General features: G+C 39.7%; 1 protein-coding gene across 1 annotated transcript in view; it reads left to right on the top strand.

Moving 5' to 3' along the window:
* Exoc1l (exocyst complex component 1 like) overlaps positions 1 to 12,003 on the top strand; it is a 24,013-nt gene extending 12,010 nt beyond the window's left edge. Inside the window, exons 2-3 of the mRNA XM_031341697.1 lie at positions 2,892 to 3,022; positions 11,737 to 12,003. Of these exons, the coding sequence (XP_031197557.1) occupies positions 2,892 to 3,022; positions 11,737 to 12,003 (398 nt within the window). The remainder of the gene's footprint in view (positions 1 to 2,891; positions 3,023 to 11,736) is intronic.
* Positions 12,004 to 15,768: the final 3,765 nt, after the last annotated feature.

The following is a 15,768-nucleotide window of genomic DNA, read 5'->3' on the forward strand; positions in this document are numbered from 1 at the left end:
CAGGATTGTTCTCAAACTTTGAGTTATCTCATTATCTGATTTCCACGGCATCATGTTGGTTCTGCCTCTCCCTTTCTCCTGTAGCCTCTCAGCTGCCATATTTTCTCTGCACTACTTCACTTCTTTCCTCTGAAAACGTGCCCACTAATCTGACCTTGGATGCCATTCTACACACATAAATCTCAAACCATTCCAAACTATGAAACTTCCATGTCAGGCCCCTTCTGAGGTGCATTGCAGATGCTCCTATGTACATCAAAGCTCTTTATCCCACCATTGGACCCACACTCCTCCCTAAGCCCCCCAGCCCCTTACACACACACACACACACACACACACACACACACACACACACACATATACACACACCCTTCCATTTGGATTCGGTATGGCTGTTTAGTTTCCTTTCTGTAGCATCTTAATCCACTGTCACCAAAGCCTCACCTGAAACTTTACCTCAATTTGTTGATTTCTGTTTACCAACCACACACCATTCACTCAGAGGCCAAGGCTACCAACATCCTCTGGCAAGTGAAAGAAAACTCTCCAGCCATGACATTCTACTGGGCACTTTCCTGAGTCATGTGTGTGATTTAATTTTTTTTTACTTATGAGTCAGATTTACTCTCATGTTCCCTTTAAAACAGCAGTGAGTGATATTTCGTCTTTAGAGGTGAATTAGCTCCACCACACTGCACAGTGCCGAGATTTGACTCTAAAGTATCGCACAGCAGAGCTCACAGAGTATGGTCTTTCCCAAGGTCCTTCACCTCCTCTTCCCTCTCTAATGAGATCTACTCATTGTGTTGAACTCTGGCTCACAAAGGGAAGGGTGACTATTGACTAGGTGTTGCCATGTGAGCTTGCCCAGAGCTCCTGACACAATGTTGCACTTGGCTCAGCCTCCCTTCTCTAGGAGGCTGAACGAACTCGTCATCAACTCCTTGTTCAGCCGGTCACTTTGGGATTCCTAGTTTTGGATTCTCCAGTGGATGGATCTTAAACATCACAGCTCCAGAGTGATTTCTGCCTTCTTTGAAGGCCAAAGTCTTTCAAAACATTTTAACAACTTCCCAAACCTAGTTAATCTTATTGTCTACCATATCTTAATACCATCGAATCTATACAGTCCATTTTCTCTCTTTTATCTGGTAGATGTAGCCTGCGATGTCCATTTCCTCGTGCTGGCCTTCCCCTAGGGATGCCCACATGGTGATGCTCTATTTCCAGGTCAAATCCTCAGCTCCTACTACGCATCTATACTTGTAACTATATTGTAATTGCTCAATATCTACATAACTAGAAGCCCATGCGTCTTAGTGTGTTTTGTGCTACTACAACAAACTACTTGTAATTTAGTAATTCATAAAGAGCAGAGGTGGGTTTCTGAAAGGATGAGGATTCTGAGACTGAGACGCTCACATCTGGTGAGGGCCCTCTTGTTGCCCTATGTCTATAGGGGAAGGCAGCTGTGGAACAGTGTGAGGGGAGAACAGGAGAGGAGGAGAGAAACGCAGGCGTTAGAGTAAGCATCCTTTCATTAGGAGAACACTCCCACCAAAGCTACCACTGAGCCTTTCATGACCCAATTGTAAAGGCCTCACCTCTTAACATTGTTTCAATGCAGAAGAAAGGTCAGGCACAAGAAGTTGGAGGGCCCATTCAAACCACAGCAACACGCCAAAGGAAACCTTCCAGAACCAGAAGGAATCCTTTCTCTAAAGAAATTCCAGTCTCACTGGAAGACACAATCAGCTTACCACTCTTCGGCAACACTGACCACCTGGAAAAGGAAACTTTAAGCATCATATCCCCTCTGCCACCTCTTTATAATAATCCAGTAGATATGACCCAGGGAAAGTCTCATCTTCTTCCTAGAGTCTGAGCATCTTCAGGGCAGAAGCCAGGTGTCTTACGTGTCTCTCTGTAGCATTTATAATCTATTCAGCAAGTCAAAAGTACTCAGTAGATACTGAGTAATTACTGACTCATTGATAACTTTTCAAAAGATTTATTTATTTTACATATATGAATACACTATTGCTGTCTTAAGACACACACCAGAAAAGGGCATTGGATCTCATTACAGATTACCGTGTGGCTGCTGGGAATTGAACTCAGGGCCTCTGGAAGAGCAGTCAGGGCTCTTAACTGCTGAGCCATCTCTCCAGCCCTCATTGATAATTTTAATAGAAGAACTCAATATTCCAACAAGACCAGAGACAAATGATTTTAGGAGCAGGCAATTATTATTTCCATTTTGCTCACATTAAGTTGGGAGAGACTTCCTCCCAGTCTTTCACAATAGAATATTAGAACAGCCTCTGCTGGGGGCACATTCTGAACACTGGACTTGGAGAGTCACATATGAGAGAGTTGACAGTCTTAGACATGACCACATGAGTCACTGTGTCACAGGCACTTCTGCGTTCAAAGTCTCATGGCAGGTTTAGAAGGAAGTGTCACCGCTCACTTGGTTTGGTCACTCTTCAACACTGAATTGCTGCTCCAGCAGAGCCTTTTGCTCTTTGTACCATATTTTCTCATAGCATCATCATTTAAAAGTCTAACCTGGTCTGGTGAACATTTTGTCTTCCATTAGCTGCTTAGGCTCAGCCTTTCATTTTCTACCCCAAGTTGGACACTCTTCCCCCACGAAGCTCAGAGTTCAAAGTGCATTCATTGCTTGGACAGACAATTGTCACAGAATAAAGTTAAGTCTTAGCAAATCTGGGGGTATGTTCAGTTACACCACGATTCATATGATGAGTGTACTTATAATTTGGGTACACGGTAACTAAAGAAAAGGGAAATAAATAAACACCGAAATGTGACTTGGAGAATTTATAAAGTAAGAGTTTGTATAAACTGTTTTTTTTTCTGTCCTACAGTGACCAAAACCGATGAAGTAAAAATCACCATGGTGAAGCACTACAGAGTAGGGCTGGATGAGAAGTATGAAGTAACAAAAAGGTGGTCCCTGAGTGATCTGCAGATGATTGATGGAAAGGAAGCAGATACCGTAAGTATTAGCATCTTATAGCGGAGCCCAGGATCAATACACTGGAGATCGCTACGTTCGATGGCTTACTTTATAGATTCTTGGCATGTACAGGGTGTGAAGATGACATTTTGTTGTTCTTAAGTGGTATGGATTAATTTCCTGGGGTGATCTATATCGGCTTTTATGATTTGCTTTCATGAGTTGGAATCTGAATTTTGTCTATTAAATTTAAAGGGCATCTTTCCTAAGTTGTTCTTGACAGGTTAAATGCAATCTACCAGTCAATCCTGCCACTTTAGATGAAACTTTCTCAAACAGATGGAATTTCCGCTGCCCCATTCTCAAACCCAGCTTATTATTTTTGCTTTATTTTGTTTGCTTTATTGTTTGTTAAGTTTGGGGGATTCCTTCCTTCTGGCAGCAAGTATACAGTCAACAAGCCCACTTCATCTTCCAGAAGGATTTCAATGAAAACCTACAGACTTAGAGTTGAAAGGGGACAGAGGGACTGTCCCTGTCTCCTCCCCTGTCACTTGGTCAATCTGTGTTTGCACTCATCTGTTGATTGAGAGGTCATTCTTCACCACTGGACTCTGTATGTCCACAGAGCTTACTTACCCTCGTACTGTTTAGGTCCAGTCACTCCTAGCTTTTACCCCAGTCCCAGATTTCCCATTGAATAAATCCTACTTACAATTATCCAACCCCATGATACATTCATTATGGTTGTAAATGCATAGTTGATGGGCTACCCCACTCCCCTTTGGATAGAAAGATCCTAAATTTCTGGGACCATGACTTCATTCTTTATTATAGCCTTTTGCCTAATAAAGGACTCAGTAAATATCTGTGGTATTATGGTTGAATGAATCAAAACTTAAAGTATTTTGTTATTATTTAATAATAGCATATTCTTAGTGCATCCACTGTTCCCGACCTATTGAGTGTCCTTATATCTTGATGTTTTATCATCACTATGATGTAATACAACCTTAAAGACTTGGTCCAAGTCAATGACAAACTGGTAAGGCAGGTAGGGACAAGTACTCCTCTGTAAGGAACAGATGGTTATTGTTGCTACTGCTGTTAAATCTGTCATCAACCATCACCCCACAAGAGGGACAGGAGCCAAGCTAAGTATTGTATAATATATAATACACAGCTGTATTTATATAATACATAGTTTTACCTCATCATTAAGCCCCATGGATTAAATTCTATCACTGCTACTATTTAATAGATGATGAAAATAACATTTAAGAGACTAATTGACTTGTTGTAGGCTACACAGAGGCAGGTGGATTTCTGAGTTCGAGGCCAGCCTGGTCTACAGAGTGAGTTCCAGGACAGCCAGGGCTACACTGAGAAACCCTGTCTCAAAAAACCAAAAAACCAAACCAAAACAAAACAAAAACAAAAAGTTAAATCTTCTATTTTACATGTAAGTATACATATGAGTCTATGAATTTAAATATGAAACAAACTTTGGTAATAATTTCCTGAGTGATAGTGGTACATTTTTTTTTCTTCACTATACTTTTCTGCATTTACCAGATGTTTATATTGCATCGACTGATGCTTATCTCGTCTATATCATGTTTACCAATCTATGTTGCAGAAATTAGCCACCCTCATTCATTGTCAGCTCATTTTTGTCTTTTGTATTTTCTCTCTCCCATTCTCAAACACTACTTATGTCATAATTATTTCTGCCGAGCTTGACCAGCACCTCGGGCCATATAAACAAAGCCTGTCAACCTTGATCCATTAGAAGCTGTTAACTGTGTTCTATTTCTTCCCCACTTCTTTTGGCCTCCAATTTCATTGCAAAATTATTGATTCTCCCCTTTTCACTCTGAAGATCCTGGTCTCCGAGAGTGAAGCAGATAAAGCAGGAAAGCTCATCATTTATACCCTTCTCATCACTTAAGGACACACACCACTGAATTGCTAGGAGACACTCTACAATATTCAAATAGTCATTCTCTTAAAGATTTCTCTTCCTGGCTTCTCTGGGAATGTGCACCTCCTTCTCTTGGGGTTGAATCCTCTGGAGTTAGTACTCATTGTGATTTTTATCAATGGCAATGATAAAGTGGTAAATAGAGTGGTCTCAAGCCAGTTGTTGACTTTAAAATAGACAGGACTGAAGTTGAATTCAGTTTGTAAAGCATAAACAGAAGTAATCTAGGATGTGGAGAGTGACTGGTATGAGCAAGAGATGTCTGGTGCCGTAGCACTGAGATGTCTTGAGATGACTGGGGCCTCTGTTCTTGTTATGGGCTCTGCCAGGCAAAACTGTTAATCCTAATTATATATAAAGAGTTACTACAAATCCATGAGTTCCCTTCTCAGCTCTAGGGTTTTAGCAGAGAAAAAAAGAAGAATGGGGAAGGAAGGAAAGAGGAAAGAGACTGTATTCTATGTATATGCTTGCCCAGCCTCAATTATTAGACTAAAGGAAACTATTGATCTTTTCTAAGTATTTCAAAGGCATGAAAGATTTCTCCACAGGATGAGAGTTGAGTGTTGGGAGAGAGAACTACCTGAAGGCACAATCAGTGTGATTCCTTTGGTAGAGATTCTTTGCGATTTTCCTTCAACTGTCAGAAGAAGAACTAGCAGATAGTCATGCGGTGTGCCTTGCAGAGCACTGCCTTGAAACCACAGCATCTCTATACATCATTTATCTTCATTTTGTAAACAGAATCTTACTATGTAGCTCAGTCCATCCTGGAACTCTTTATGCATCTCATACTGGCCTCAGAATCATGGGTAGCTTCCTGCATCAGCTTCCCAAGTGCTAGGATGTGCTGCTATGCTCAACCCAAATATTGCTTTTTAAAAAGCATTGGTGTGTGTATAGAAGGGTGCATGTATGCAGGTATGTGCGTCAATGTGCTTGCCATGTATGTGAGGCATCTTCGGGTTCCCTCTTTTTTTGTTTGTTTGGTTGGTTGGTTTTGGTTTTTCAGGACAGGGTTTCTCTATGTAGCCATGGCTATCCTGGAATTCACAATGTACACAAGGCTGGTCTTGAACTCAAGAGATTCGCCTACTTCTTCCTCCCAAGTGCTTAGATTACAGATGTGCATCACCACTGTCCAGCTGCTCTTTGCTTTTCTTTGAGGCAAGGTCTCTCAACAAACCTGGGACTTGCCATTTTTGGCTACACCTGCCAGTATAGTCCCAGCAATCCCGGCCTACTGAGCCTTTGAAAACAGCCTATCTTGGGTTCCCTGCTTCTCTCTCCAGCACTGGGGTTATAGGTGCATGTCCCCATGCCTGGCTTTTTACATGAGTGTTGGGGATTTGAACTCGGGTACTCATGCTTGTACAGCAAGCACTTACCCACTGAGACATTTCTCCAGCCTCTAATGAGTACAGCTTGGTTTTTTGTATATTTGCTCTGTTTGTTAGTTTGTTTTAAATATTGACTATATAAGCTAAGGAAGTGTTTTGGCATCAGGTTAAATGCTTGGCAGATCTTCGGAAGGGACATTCCATTTATTAAGCTGTGTACTAGCAGCTTATATAACTGACCTCACAAAAATTTCACAGCCATCCTGTCTAAAATGATGGTCTAACAGGAGGGTCAGATCACATAAATAATTTTCTGGAGTTATAACAGGAACTTAAATGATTAATGTTCTTGTGTGGGTTGGACCCTGTCAATTTCTTTGTTATGTAGGACAATGCTTAACACCATCCCTCCAATCACAGATGTACTTCATATCAACCCAGCTCACATTACCTGAGAACTTGGTAGTTGCAATAGATAAACACTAGGAACACAGAAACAAATAATTTAAATGCTTTGCCCTCCAGGCTAGCTAGAAGCTGGACAGTAATGTATTTTGTAAAAGGAAATGCATTTGAACACTACCACAAAGCATTTCTTCTTACAAACACATAATTTTTGTAATTGTTTTAACACATAATAAAAAAAAAATCACTAGAAACAGTATGAGCTATCTCAGTTTGGGGTTTTTTGTCCATATCAGTCAAAGAATTTGATGGCTCTCATTCCTCTGCCAAAGTTTATTCCACATTGTTAACTTGAAAGTTATCAAGTTGGTAAGCAGTACAAATCAAGGGGTAAATTAGCTATCCTGTGTGTCCCCATTTGCCTCCAAGATGGCAGGAAGGACCACTTCTTAGTCCACACAGAGAGAGACATATTAGGCCCTCCAGGTGAAGTCGGCAGGTGAGTTTTCTCTCCTCTTCTATCCTTACCTGTATTCTAAAATTTACTGGAAAAACTTGCCAACTACTTCTACGATGTTTTATTTGTACAACTGAAAAACTATGCATGTTCCAAAGTTGGTTCTGCTTACTTTTTCTTTTCCTTTTATTGAAAATAGATGGGTTTTTTTCCCCATATACTATATCCAGATTACAGTTTGCCCTCCCTCTGCTCCTCTCAGCTCCTCCTCCCCTCCCCTCCCATCCAGATCCACCCCCTTTCTGTCTCTCACTAAAAAACAAACAGGCTTCTATGGGATAATAATAAAGTAAAATAAAATAGAATTAGAAACAAAACTAACACATCACAATTGGTCAAAATAAATAAACAGAAGGAAAAAAAGCCCAAGAGAAGGCACAAGAAAAGAGGGACTCACTCATTTGCACTCTCAGGAACCCCATGAAAACACTAACAAGAAACATATATATAATTATATGATTAATATATTATTATCATATCATTAATTATATATTTATATGATTAATATATTATTGTCACATCATTAATTATATAACTAATATATAATTAATTATTTTAATATAGTAAGTTTTAAAAAAAAAATAGGAAGAGCCCTGACACAGTATGAGACGAAGAACCTCCAAAGACGCCATTGAGTTTGTCTTCTGTTGGCCGTCTCCTACCGGGCATGCGGCCTACCCTTAAGAGTAGCGCCTTCCCCAGTGAGACTCCCTTGGGGGAAACCAGATTTTCAAGAGCACGGTTATCAGTCGGAGATTCTCCCCTCAGCTGTGGTGCTGGGCCGTGCTGCTCAGTCTCTGTGGCTCCATCATGCTGATCCCGGGCCGTGCTGCTCAGTCTCTGTGGCTCCATCATGCTGATCCCGGGGGCCTTGTTTTCTTGGTGCCTTCTGTCCTCTTTGGCTCTTTACAGTTTTAACATCTCTCTTCTTCGGAGTTGCCTGAGCCCTGAGGAAAAGGTTTGACAAAGACACCCATTTGGGGCTGAGCAAGGCACCGATCTATGATTATAGCAGAATACCATCAGGAGTCTCATTACTAAGTTTAGGTTGTTTGTTGTTGTTTGTTTGTTTGTTTGGGGTTTTGTTTTGTAGTTTTTTTGTTTTTTTATTTTGAACAGTAATATTTCGTTTCACTGCAGGCTACCTAATCTCGGGTTCTTGGTCACCTGAGCAGTGTTAGGTACAGGTTCCATACTGTGGAGTGGACCTTAAGTCAGACCAGATATCGGTTGGACACTCCCACAGACTCTGTGCCCCATTACACTAGCATATCTTGCAGGCAGAAAACCACTGTAGATCAAAGGGTTTGTGGCTGGGTTGGTGGCTACAATTCTTCTTTGGTAGCATGCAGAGGACCTTCCTATAGCAAAGACACTAGAAAGTAGGGGCAAAGGCTTTATGTAGGCACCAGCTCAGCTTCGCCACACTCAATGAGTCCTGTGAGTGTTGTTTTCAGCAATGCCATCAGATGTGAGGAGCAATCTACAGTTTTGTCAATAGCCTGGATTGTTTGAGAATTCCCATGGGACCCCTTTGGCCAGCAACTCAATTTGATGTAACTCAATCCAGTGCTGGAAACTTCATTTGGTGACAAGAGATGACCAACTGGGGGTCCATCTCCTCATTATTTGATGATTTAATTTAGATCACCTTTATATATGTACATGTTTTAGGAAGTTCCTATTGATGAGATTTCCATACTAGCCCCCCACCCCCTTCCCACTTGGTCCTTACTTTTAGCTGTCTCTCCCTGTAGTATCTTCTTTGACTCCCTCCTCCCTCCCTCTCTCCATTTGATCCTCCCATTCCAGTCTCTGCCACGCCTCATCTACCACTATCTCTATTTCTTTTTCCTTGGGAGATTCATCATTTCTTCACCGTCCTAGCTTCTTACTCTTTATAGAACCCCTGTGATTCTATGGATTGTAGTTTGGTTATTGTTGACTTAAAAGCGAACACCCACATATAAGTGAATACATATAATTATTATCTCATTCAGGGTGGGGTTTTTTTCTTGTTTCATCCATTTACCTGCAAATTTCATGATTTCACTTTTTAATACTCCATTGTGTAAATGTATCACATTTTCATTATCCTTCTGTTGAAAGACACCTACATCATTTCCAGTTTCTGGCTGTTATGAATAGAGCAGCAATGAACATGGTAGAGCAAGTGTCTCTGAGGTAGGATGGAGCATCATTTGGGTTTATACCTAAGAGTACCATTGCTGGATACTGGGATAGATCCATTCCCATCATCCTGAGGATCTGCCACATTGATTTCCATATAACTTGTACATGTTTGCATTCCCACAAGTAACAAAAAAGCATTCCCATTGCTCCATGTGCTTGCCAGCATGAGCTGGCTCTTGTGCTATTGATCTTAGCCACTGTGTCATGTATAAGATGAAATCTCAATATAATTTTGACTTATATTTCCCTGATAACTAAGGATATCCAGTGTTTCTTTAAGTGTTTCTCAGCCATTGGAATTTTCACTTTTGAGAATTCTCTGTTTAGATCTGTACCCCATTTTTTAATTGTGTTATTTGTTTTGGGTTGTTTTCGATATCTACTATTTTTAATTCTTTATATATTTTGCACATTAGCCCTCTATTGATGTATAGTTAGTAAAAATCTTTTCCCATTCTGTAGGCTGCCACTTTAGCCAATGACAGTGTCTTTGGCTGTGCAGAAGCATCTCCATTTCATGAGGTCCAGTTCATTAATTGTTGATCTTGGTGCCTGTGCTAACAGTTCAGAAAGATGTCTCCAGTGCCAATGAGTTCAAGGCTATTCCCTACTTTCTCTTCTAGCAGGTTCAGTGTATCTGGTTTTAAGTTGAGGTCTTTAGTTTATTTGGATTTAAGTTTTGTGTAAGGTGATAACCATGAGTCTACATGGATTCTTCTACATGCAGCCATCCAGTTTGACAAGCATGGTTTCTTGAGGGTGTTGTCTTTTTTTCTGGTATGTATTTCTGACTTCTTTATTAAAAAAATAAGGTTTATTAAAGGTTTATTAATAAAGGTTTATTAAAAAATAAGGAAAAAAATTCATGTCTGAGTCTTCAATTCAAATCCATTGATCAATGTGCTAATACCATGCTATTTTATTACTATAGCTCTGTAGCACAATTTGAGGTCAAGGATAGTGATACCTCCAGTAGTCCTTTTATTTAACTTAATATTGTTTTAGCTAGCCTGCTCTGTCTCTCTGTCTCTCTGTCTCTCTGTCTCTCTGTCTCTCTATCTCTCTCTCTCTCTGTGTGTGTGTGTGTGTGTGTGTGTGTGTTTCTATATAAAGCTGAAGATTGTGTTTCCAAGATCTGTGAAGAATTGTGTTCGAAATTTTGATGGTAATTGCTTTGAATCTGTAGATTGCTCTTGGTGGGATGGCTATTTTTACACTATTAATCCTACTGACTCAAAAACATGGAAGATCTTTCCATCTCCTGATGTGTTCTTTAATTTCTTTCTTTGGTGTCTTATAGTCATGTCTTAAGCTTTGTCAGCCACATGGGACTGAGTTAATTATAACTCAGAAACATTTTACCAAATTGTCTAAAATAAACTACTGGAGGTCAGAACCAACACTGACTACTGAGCCATGTTCTACTGAACTGACTTCTTGCCTCTGGGATAGTCACCAACAGTGTTCCTCTAGGATCTATAGAGAGGCAGAGTATGAGGAGAGGCCACAACAGCTAGTTTTCTGCAGAGCTGAGGATGAGACTGGGGGATTGGATATGGAGGAGAGGAGGGTGAGTGGAGATCTGAAGCTCCCTGCTTAGCTGGCCTACTTGCCTCTCTGGCAGGCTTGACTGCTGGTTCCCAGGGGATGCATGCTGGAGTTGTGGGCTGGGATAACAGATGAGGAAAGTTGAAGCAGGAAGTTGAAGCTTGATCCACTAGAGATGGAGGTAGGGGGAGCCACCGCAGGTGGTCTTCTACAGAGATGGGGTGAGACTGGGGGATCAGATTTGGAGGAGAGGAGGGAGTGGTGGAGATCTGCAGTTAGGCTACCTGCTTTTCTGGCCAGAGTGGCCTGAAGATTCCCAGGGAATACCCGCTGTGGTTGGGGGCTGGGATAAAGCAATGAGTGTACATATAGGGGGCTAGGGGTGGAGCGGAAGATCTGTGTGGTACATTGGAGATGAAAGGAGGCTACAGTGAGTAGTCTGCCGCAGGGCTAGGGAGAAGAAGACTGAGGGCTGGATTCACAAGAATGGAGGGAAAGGTGAAGACCTGCAGTTAGCCTACCTGCTTCTCTGGCTGGAGTGGCCCATGGCTTCTCAGAAATCCTTCTGGAGTTGGGGTAAAGCAATGATTGTACTGTTGATTTTAAGAGGTAAGTCCATGTGGTGCTCCTAGCTTTGAAAAGCTGATCTGTAGATTTTAGAAATATGTCTGAGAGTGATATAATCAGTAGGCGCGGCCAGCAGAATATGGGAATCTAGGCAATGGTCTTGAGTAAAAAGTAAATCAGGTCCCTCTTTCTCTTCTAGGACAACCCATTTTTTGATTTGCACTTCAAGAAAGTATACAGCTTGGAAGCCTACAGCTGTGCCTCTAAGTACTCCTTTGCTCGAACGGTGAGCAGGCTGAACCATGTGTATCTTAAGAAGGACTTACACATCGTGAACTTCGATTCCACTTACATTAACGATGACTCCATTTGGTCCTCCAACAACAAGGACTGCCTGGTCCTCATGAGAATATGCTTTTATGCTTTCAATCTTGTGTGCTTGTCCTTGTGTCCCCTACCGCTTTAAAGATGTAGCCCAAAGTCCTTCATCTGTGTCCAAAGAAAATGGCTTGTCAACTGAGTACTGAGAGTCAAAGGTTTGTTTTGCCTCTTCACCAATGTGTGCTGTTTATACTAAAATAAGACAAGGCTTTGGGAATTGAAGCGAAATGTGCTTTAGTGCAGCCATTCAATAGCTGAGACTTTTGGTCCGCTGTGTCCTATAGTAACTTTGGAAGGTGTTGCACGGTTTGAGCTAAATTAGAATCAAGAAAAACTTCATAAATAAGAAGATTTCATCTTTTCGAGATATCAGTTCTGTTCAAAAATGTTTCTCAGATCTAAGAGAATTCCTCTAAAAATTATTTTAATGGTCTGTGTTGTAAAACTGGAAAATCCAATCTTCAAAATTCATTCAGAACTGCAAGCAGATCAAAATACGAAAACAAGCAAACAAAAAAACTTAAAAGTAAGTATAAAGTTGGAAGCCTCATGCTTCCTGCTTTTGAAACTTACTCCAAAACTATTATAATTAAACCAGCATGGCATTAGCATAAGCCCAGTCCTAGAGCACAAAGCTATCGAGTTCATCCATGGGAGAAGGAATAATCTCTCCAACTGATGAGGCTTTGACAACTGAACATCCACACAAAAGAATTGAGCTGAACATGTATCTCATGCCCACTATGAAAATTTAAATGAATCAATAACCTACACATATTAACTAAAGCCATAGATTACAGAATGAAATATAAAGCCATAGAATGAAATATAAGAGTAAATATTAAGGACTTTGGGATTGACAATAGATTCTTATAATCCTAAGAATCATAACTAAAAAAGAAGAGAAAAGTAACTAAACCAGATTTCACAAAAAGAAAAAATATCTTTGCACCAAAGGACAGGAAATCAAGAAATTGAAAACAAGCCTTGGAGGGAAAGAAAATAACCTTCAAATCATCTGTCTGGAAAAGACTTAATACCCTCACACATAGAGATGACTCAGAGACACAGACAACCCTGCTTAAATTGGGCAAAGGATGTTAACAGCTATTTGTACAAATACACAAATAACCAATGGGCATGAGAAAGATGTTTAGCACTCCTACTTCATTAGGGAAATGCCAACCAAAACCCAAGTGTCAAGTCAGTTCTGCTTTCGCATCTACTAGGATGACTATGTCTTTAAGAAACAAACGTGGAAGATAAGAGTTAGTGAGGGCATGTGTGGAGCCCTCTTCCATTGCTGGTGGGATGTAGATACTACTGCCATGTAAGAAGTGAGTTTGATGGTACCCTGGAGCATGCTACTCCCAGTGTATGAAAACCAGCCCCAGGGAGTCATGGGACCAAAGAAAAGATGCAGACGTATCCAGGATTGCAGAATACAACCTACTGGGACTTACTGACATAAATGTAAGTCTTGATGGTCAGGGTTCCATTCTGATCCCTGTCATTTGGGTGAGGACAAAAGTGAATTTGATTAAGCTGGAATGTACCTTATTAAGTCACACTCAGTACTAAAGTGCCCCTTAAAGTCTTGGTATCAATGGCCTCATCATTCTGAATTCAGTTATGAAACACATATTATTACTCTAGTGACTTGTTTATTTATACCTTAGGGAAGCAAAGAGAGAACTAAGCAGTGCATTTCAAAGGCAGTCGTGGGCTGTACAATTCAGGATGGCTCATTGCATTCAGGCATTTCCTTAAGAGCCTTTACCAAATGACTCAACAGTTTGTTCTGAGGTGCAGACTCAAGCAAATTCAAAACAGTGATTTGAATGGGTAGTTGTATTCCAATATAATATTATAAGTTGTATACCAACATGATACTATAAGTTGGCTTATAACTATGTTTGTAGCATTCTTTGTATTATAAAAAGAAGAAAATGTTATTTGTCCATCAAAAGATGAATGAATTAACAAAATATGGTATGGCCAAATAATGGAGTATTACTCATCACTTCGAGGGATAAAAGTTCAGATGCATGCTGCAATGTAGATAAACTTTGAAAACATTGTACGAAGCTAAATAATCCACAAAGAAAAGGACAATTATTGCATGATTTGACTTTATGAAATATTTGGAGTAGGTGAATTCAGAGACAGACTAGAGGAAAAGCTAACGACTGGAGGAGAAAGGGACAGAGATATTTCTTAACTGTTATACAGCTGCTATGATGAAAAAAGTTTTAAAAAATGGTTGTGTAACAGAGCAAATGTGACTGATATTGCCACCTTCTCCTGCCACCTGCTCCTGCCACTTTCTTGTACATTGGAAATGGTTAAACTGCTCAGTATAATGCTACCTATGGAATATAACTAAAATTAACTGATGAATAAACAGTATATACTACATGCTTTAAATGAATAGGTTATGTGGAAAATGAGCCGGACAACAATAAACATATAAAAGGATATCTCTGAGTCTACTAGAGGGAAAATAGGTAAACTCTACACAGATTAAGAGTGGGGGAACTTCCCTTGCTATTACTCAAAATCCAGAAACAGGGTAAATAATATTAACTACATAAAATAAAAAGTAATATTAACTATATTATATATATGTATAGATATAGATATATTGCAAAGCCAAAACAAATTGCCACTTGTTTAAGCATGTATATACGTACCCCTAAAGTGGAAGAGATTTTTAAAAGACCAGCAATAAATTGGAAAATATATGAGGAAATGAATTGCAGGAAATAAATTGCAAATGATGCTTGGAAGCTTAAAAAGATGCTCGACCTTATCCAGGAGAGAAACTAACATTATATCTGTGGGGCGAACTCACTTTTTGTCTTATATGAAAAAGCTCAGAATATTGATAGTGTTTCACTGAGGTGGAAAATTAGTCCTTGTATTTATTACTGCATAGAAAAAGTCTATATTGCTTTTCAAATTGTATGTGTATGTGTATGTGATTACTCGTCAATGTGGTGATCTCAATTCTAAAGATTTATTGGAGCAACTACAAAATGATATGTATGCAGGTATACGTTGTTAGCAAAATGTTTATATGAGCTCAAGTATCCAACATTGGAAGATTAATAGAATAAAAAACTATTATATATAAAATAAGATAGTGTGCAGGAGAAAATAGGGGCTGGGGTAGATAATTAGAAGCAGAGAATCTTTTTTTATTATTTAAAACTATTGTTTATTTTTAAAATTGACATTTTTATTACTAAGACTTAAAATATGGTTGTTGATCATTTGAAAGATAGTTACATTTCAATTGCTTCTTAAGTATTTTTATAATTTGTATGCTAATTCTTTTTTATTTATTGTCATTCTTATTTTAACTTATTCACTTTACATCCTACTTACTGTCCCCCTCCTGGCCACCCTCCCACAGTCCTTCCTCCACCCCTCCCCCCTCTCCTCTCAGTAGGAAGGTGTACTATACACAGTAGATAACTGCATGGACTAGTTACTGTACATAGCATGTTAGTTCCTGGGCTTCATGCTGCATGTTGTAAGGCAGAGATCTGTTTTTGCATATTATCTGGTCATTGTTAGAATACTCCGAAATATTTTAATTGTAGTGGTAGTTAAACCTATTATATTTGTCAAAATCCAGCAAACCTAAATCCATACTCAGAGACTGTGGTGGTTTGAATAAGAATCCCCTTAAGTTCATGTGTTTGAATGTTTGTCTCCAGTATGTTGAACTGTTTGGGAAAGATTAGGAGGTAAGGCCTTGTTAGAGGAGGTATGTCACTAGGGGATAGATTTTTAGGTTTCAAAAGCACAGCACACACCAAGCCAAATCTCTCTCTCTCTCTCT

This window comes from Mastomys coucha, unplaced genomic scaffold, assembly GCF_008632895.1.
Source record: "Mastomys coucha isolate ucsf_1 unplaced genomic scaffold, UCSF_Mcou_1 pScaffold22, whole genome shotgun sequence".
NCBI lineage: Eukaryota > Metazoa > Chordata > Mammalia > Rodentia > Muridae > Mastomys > Mastomys coucha.